At 55.9% G+C, this 395-nt stretch overlaps 1 protein-coding gene across 1 annotated transcript in view; it reads left to right on the top strand.

Annotated features, from left to right (window-relative positions):
- LOC119590801 (cysteine sulfinic acid decarboxylase-like) overlaps positions 1 to 395 on the top strand; it is a 6,467-nt gene that overhangs the window by 1,322 nt on the left and 4,750 nt on the right. The window contains exon 3 of the mRNA XM_037939528.1: positions 144 to 395. Within this exon, the coding sequence (XP_037795456.1) occupies positions 144 to 395 (252 nt within the window). The remainder of the gene's footprint in view (positions 1 to 143) is intronic.

Genomic DNA, 395 nt, shown 5'->3' with positions numbered 1-395 from the left:
GCCAATAAACGAAAGACCCGCCAAACCCGAAAATCTCGCCAAACTCACCAAGCCCCTAAACCCGCCAAACACGCCAAACTAACCAATCTACTAAACTCGCCAAACACGCCAAACTCGCCACTAACACCCAACCTCGATTCCAGAGCCACTACTCGATCAAGAAGGCCGCCGTCACCATGGGCTTAGGCCTAGATAACGTCGTACAGGTCAAGACAGATTCCTTAGGGCGCATGATCCCGCAGGAGCTGAAGAAGGCCGTGAAGCGAGTACGAGACGAGGGCAAGGAGCCCTTCTTCGTCTGCGCCACCTGCGGGAGTACGGTTCTTGGGGCTTACGACCCGCTGAAGGAACTCGCCGACGTCTGTAATCAGGAGGGACTCTGGCTGCACGCTGAT

The sequence above is a fragment of the Penaeus monodon genome, chromosome 27 (genome assembly GCF_015228065.2).
Source record: "Penaeus monodon isolate SGIC_2016 chromosome 27, NSTDA_Pmon_1, whole genome shotgun sequence".
NCBI lineage: Eukaryota > Metazoa > Arthropoda > Malacostraca > Decapoda > Penaeidae > Penaeus > Penaeus monodon.
The sequence above is the reverse complement of the archived record's forward strand: the minus strand, read 5'-3'. Positions and strand labels throughout refer to the sequence as shown.